Source organism: Brassica napus, chromosome C2 (assembly GCF_020379485.1).
Source record: "Brassica napus cultivar Da-Ae chromosome C2, Da-Ae, whole genome shotgun sequence".
NCBI lineage: Eukaryota > Viridiplantae > Streptophyta > Magnoliopsida > Brassicales > Brassicaceae > Brassica > Brassica napus.
Window position 1 is genome coordinate 53,713,518 of NC_063445.1, and position 6,126 is coordinate 53,719,643.

Genomic DNA, 6,126 nt, shown 5'->3' on the forward strand with positions numbered 1-6,126 from the left:
TTAATTGTAACTTAATATTAACCACTATAAACATCTATCACTTTATCCGGTTGATTTTCTTTTGCATATTAATTACCATATGGGATCTTTCAAATTATAAAACAAAAGAGTTGTACTAGTTAAACTAGTATTTCCTGCATGGTATATATAGCATAGTTGTACTACTTGTACCAGTATCACTTGGATAAGTTGTACTAGTTCGACCGGTATTACGACACGGAAACAATATATTACATAAATAAGTTCCACAACACATAAATAAGTTCCACAACTCATTCATCATTTTCCTTGTTACCACTTTCTTAGTTGTCACCTCCCTTGTCGCCACTTCTTGCGCTGCCACTTCCTTCGCTGCCACTTTCATCGCTGTCACTTCCGTCATTCTCACCAACCAATGGTGGATAGCTCTTCTTTTTCTTCCTCCGATATTCTCCTGCAGATTGGGAATCTAGTAACTTGTAGTCTTCCTTTTTTTTCTCCACATACGGAGGGAAGACAACCTGAGATCGGATTTCCTCAGGAATTCTGTAACTTTCCCATGATGAATGATGAGGAACTGGATATATTGTCCTATAATATGCCAAAGTCCACTGCTCCATCCAGTAATACCTAGAACAATAATGTTCAGCCATTTCTCCACGCGACATGATGGCAGCTAGTGCATGCACACAAGAATACCGGCCAATATCAAAACACCTACATTAGCATGTTCCGTTGCTCAAATCAACAAAATAACCTTTACCATCCTTCCCAATCACATTGTAATGACGTTCAAATCTATTTAGCTCCCTCACCTCGAGCTTTTTTGCCTTCGGATAATTGTGATGCAATATCCCATGCACGTGTGGGACTAGTATCTGCCTCTCTGGTACACGTAAAGATAATTGTCGATATTTGTTAAACCATTCTACAATCTTCCCCACCACCACATCAATCATTGGCAACAACGCATATTTCCTTGGTCCCTTTAAAACACCATTGATAGATTCAACAGTGTTGGTTGTATCTATGTTGTACCTTTCTCCCGGAAATTTACATCTTGCCCATTTGGTCTCATGAACACTGTCATCTAGATAGTCGGCGGCTTGAGGATACATGCTCCTGAAATCATTGTAGCATTTCCTGAACTCTATCTCTATGTACATACCAGCAGTTTTTCTAAACTTTTTGGCAACCCCTTTCTTGTTAACACTGCTGCATGCTATGCTGACATTATTAGACAAGTGATAATCGCAATATCCATGGATCGCTATTGGGTAAACCTCGTGTACTTTCTTGATGATGCTTTGGTTTCTATCAGTACAAAATACAAGCTGAGGATCATCTGGTATCAAAGTTTTCAATATAGTCAAAAACCACTCCCAGCTCACATTTTTCTCACCATCTACTGCCGCAAAAGCGAGGGGATAATGATGATGGTCTGGATCCTGAGCAGTAGCAATGAGAAGCACTCCTTTATACACACCCTTCAGGTGAGTTCCATCCATTATTATCACTTTTCTCATCGCCTTAAACCCTTCGATGCAAGCTCCGAGCGCAAAGAACATATACTTAAACTGATTAGTCTCATCCACTACTAATCGTGTAATGGTATCATGATTCATCCTTTCTAACATGTACAAGTAAGATGGCAGTCTAGCAAAACTCTCCTCAGGGTTGCCACGCAGATCATTGACAGCTTGGTGTTTCCCTCTCAAAGCCGTAGAATATGAAACCTTAACACCTAGTTTGTTCTTCACCAAATTTATGATAGTATTTGGATCGTACATACCATCTGCATCCAACCCCACGACATTTCAATACGTAAAGAACTAGATTCGACTTAAATATATCAACCTCAAAACAATTCGAATGCACTCCTTTGTCCACTAAATCTCTCACTTCATTCTTAGTAGCAAATTCTTGATTCAAACGCATATCAATACCATCATCCCACTCAACATTGACAACTGTTTCTTCAACTGGTGTAACAGCCGCCAACTCCTCCCTATCATCCATTTCATCACCCTCTCCATTGCTTTTCTCATGCTCATACCCATCTGATTGTTTTTGAGGAACAATTGCCAACTCCAACCATACCATAATTAGCTCTGGCATCACTCAGAATTTCCTCATTCATAGAAAATTGCTCGTTATTCTGATTTTCTGAGACGATTACTAAAAGCTCCACATGTAAGACACTACGCCGGTTTTTCTTTTCTACCTCCATTAAATATCCTAAAACATTTTCATCATCCAAAATATAACAAGGCCTCTTATTCTCCACAACTAGAGGAAAGTAACTCAGTTGAAGCTTCGTCGCAGCTACATTGATATTCATTTTCTTGCATATTCTATCAACCAAGTGAGAATAAGTAATCTCCTCATATCTTCCTTTCATCACTAATGTAGAAATATGCCGGTCTCCACCATGATCAAAATGTATCACCACAGCTCCACTATTATCCATAGTTCCTGAAATGGAGTAAAAACCAACATTACCGCTAAATAGTTATACTAATTATACGAGTTCTGCTGCCGCTAAAATTCTGGTTATAATAGTATTACCAATTTGACTGGTTTACGTGTAACAGTAGTTATAAGTTATACTAGTAAAACCAGTTATACTACGTTCACTTGGCACATGACTACTATAAGTTATACAAAGCTCTACCCATATTCTTATTCAATGTTATTTAGAGTTTTATCAGGTGTACTAGTTGTACGTTTCGTATGAGCAATATCAGTAATACTAGTTCTACAAGTATTACTACTTTCACTTTTTTTTTTAATTGCATCAGTTGTACTATAAACAAACACGAGTTTTTCTACAATATTGTGCTTCATACTTTAACAACATTATTTAAAACCTTAAAACATGACTCATAACATTAACATACATATTATGTGACTAAACTGAAATAAAAAACAATAAAAAAAATATGAGAGACAGAGAGGAGTGAGAGAGAAAGAGAGGAAGAGAGTATACACTTACCTAGTGATTTCAGAACCAAAAACGACGCACATGTGCTGTTTTAAGGTGTCGTAAGCTGTAGAAAAACCTTAAGAAACAGAGTTACAAGTTTTTGGACGAAGAGTTGATAAAGAGAGCTTTGGTTGGTGAAGGGAGTAAATTTTTGTGTTAGTTGAGTGTGGTTGTAGGAAAATGAAGAAGAAGAAGGTGGGTTAAATTTTTGGTGGGACCCAGTCGATAGAAAGAGAAAGAAATGTACGAAAGAAGAGATTTTGAAAGGAAGATCGGATTGTTACAGAAGAAAAAAAAAAGGAAAGATCGGATGGCTCAGGTTATAAGAGAGGGGATCTGATCTAATGGTCAACACTGAGCTATCATTAGAGGTAAAATGGTCATTTTACACTCCTTGGTCCATCTAGATTTTTTTGGATGCGGTAGATTAGGTTTTGGTCCATTTAGTCCAAACAAGATTTAAGTCCCTCTCTGGAAGAATAAGTTTGTGATTGACGTGGGCTTAAGTTTTAGCTATCGGACCGGTTTTATTGAGCAACAAATGAAGCTCACAAACCATACAAAGCCCAATTATATTGTAGCAACCAATTAATGAAACGCAGAGTATTTGGGAGAGGGACACGTGTCGCGCAGTCCTTGGCCTATTTGTTGCGCTGGCGCAAGGAGAAGAGAATCCCTTCTAATTTATGTTACTCCATCCCGTTTCTTATTGTAAGCAGTTTAAGGAAAATTCTTTTATTTCAAAATGTAAGTAGTTTCCAAATATCTAGATAACTTTTACATTTATTGGATATAGTGTAACCAATCAAATAATATCAACTTTTTTTTATTGGTTGAACTAATTAATTAAATATTATTTTTTTTAAGTACCAACTTTCTTAATATTAATGTTTTTAGTCCAAACTACTTACATTGTGAAACGGATGGAGTATTAGATATAAGGTAGCTTTAAAAGTCGCAGGCAAGGGTCGAACACGCTGCCTTTAGCAATCGGGCTAATTCTTTACAGATTTTAAAATAGTCTATTTGTTTTTCATAGGTTTTTCATTGTTTGTTTGTTCTTTTTGCAGATTGGTTATACATCAGGTGCTGAGATAGGAATGATAAAAGACATGGATCTTTCTATCGCAGAAGTATGACTCTCTTTTATTCTTTTTTTCTTACAATTTCTATAAACAAATATTAAAATGAAACTAATCACATACTAGTAATTAGCAGTAGAGATCTTTGGACTCATTGACAGATCCGGCTAATTAAATTCTGCGCAAAACTTACGTTCACCCTCTAAAGTGAATCTTTAAATTCACCACCCATCTTATAACTAATTAAAATACCAGTTAGATTATTAATAAAAATATTATTTTTTTAAAAAAAATCAAAAATAATTAAAAAAAGAGATGTCACTGTCAAAACCCTAAATCTTAAATTCAAAACTCTAAATTCAAAACTCAAACCCTAAACCTTAAATCCTAAACCTAAACTCTAAACTCTAAACCCTAAACCCAAACTCTAAACTCTAAATCCTAAACCAAACTCTAAACCCTAAATCATAAACCCAAACTCTAAACTCTAAATCCTAAATTCAAACTCTAGATCATAAACTCAAACCCTATACCCTAAACCATAAACCCGAAACTCAAACCTTATATTTTAAACCTGAATCGTAGACCCTAAACCTAAACCCTAAATCCATAATGTTTGAATTTGGGTTTAAGGTTTACAGTTTGGTTTAGGGTCTATGATTTGGATTTGAGTTTAGAGTATAAAGTTTAGGTTTAGGGTCTAGGATTTGGATTTACAGTTTGGATTTAGGGTTTAGGATTTGGGTTTATCGTATAGAGTTTAGGTTTAGGGTTTACTATTTGGGTTTAGGGTATAGGGTTTAAGTTTAGTATTTAGGGGTTAGATTTAGATTTAGGGTTTAGGGTTTAGGGTTTAGGATTTTGTTAGGAATCATTCTTTTTTTTCAACTATTTTAAATTTTCTTAATAAAATTTAATATTTTTTATTATTTATTTAGGTTGCAATTTAATTGGTTATAAAAGAGTGGTGAATTTAAAGATTCACCATAAAGGATGAACCTAAGTTTTGTCCTTAAAGTCTTATGCCCTGTTCAAAAACGCGGGCGCCTAGCCGCCTAGACGCCCGACTATTCGCAACTCGGCTACCTCCCGAGGCGATTTTAACCAAATCGGCTAACAAAATCGCCAACTAAATAATCGGCCCATTTACTGATTAGGCGGTCCATTAACCGATTAAGCATCCCAATTAATTGGGCTAAATATTAAACTGTGACAGTATTTTACTGGGTATAATGTGAAATCTAAATCTGAAGCCCATGTACTTTAAAGTTCACATAGTATGTATATTCTATATATAGAAGTAAGATTTTGCCCCTGTTTTTTTTGCAAGCGATGTGGGACTTTGTCCAAAACACTAATAACACGAAAATAAATAAATAGAACATACATGTATCAAACCCAAGTTGTTTGGCGCAAAACCAAGTGTCTCAACCGCTAGGAGACGAACGAAATCTTTGCTTCAGTACTCATATGTTAATATATATACACATAATTACTGATTAATTTATGTTCCCATTATATGATATTCATTTTTGCTAACAATTAACTTTTTTCAAACCAATAAATTTAAATTTAAATAATAACATACAAAAAACTATTACTTTCTAACATATTTATATTATATATTTAATTTAAATATTAAAATAAAATAAAATAATAATTAAACTAATCCCCGCGTATACCCCGATTAATCCCCGATTTTTTAGTAACTCGCTAGGCCCGAAGACGCCGCCCGACTAGCGCTTAGCGTAGTTCGGAACATGGGTCTTATGTATATGAAGTACTATTGGATCTATCATTGATGATGTTAACACGTTACATGCATCTATTTTAGTTAAATCCGTATTAATCACATCTATCGAAATCATACAAGTGCATATATCTATCAATAGTGTCAATTCCTATACTCTCTTATCTATGACAATAGAGGTTTTAAAAATTAAAATGCTCTTATTTAAATATTAACCATTTTTTTGGTATTATAAAACCTTTCACTCATTTATTTCTTTTAAATGGATAGACTAGAACGTATTTTTGAAAGTGTGGGTATATTTGCTTTTGTGGAATCGAAAATGTATT

At 34.8% G+C, this 6,126-nt stretch overlaps 1 protein-coding gene across 1 annotated transcript; it reads right to left on the bottom strand.

Moving 5' to 3' along the window:
- Positions 1-302: 302 nt before the first annotated feature.
- On the bottom strand, positions 303-2,082 carry LOC125582489. The gene is made up of 3 exons (XM_048749234.1): positions 1,845-2,082; positions 743-1,774; positions 303-655 (listed from the first exon to the last, which is right to left on the bottom strand). The coding sequence occupies exons 1-3, from the start codon at positions 2,080-2,082 to the stop codon at positions 303-305; spliced, it is 1,623 nt and encodes a 540-aa protein (XP_048605191.1).
- Between the last annotated feature and the right edge of the window lie 4,044 nt (positions 2,083-6,126).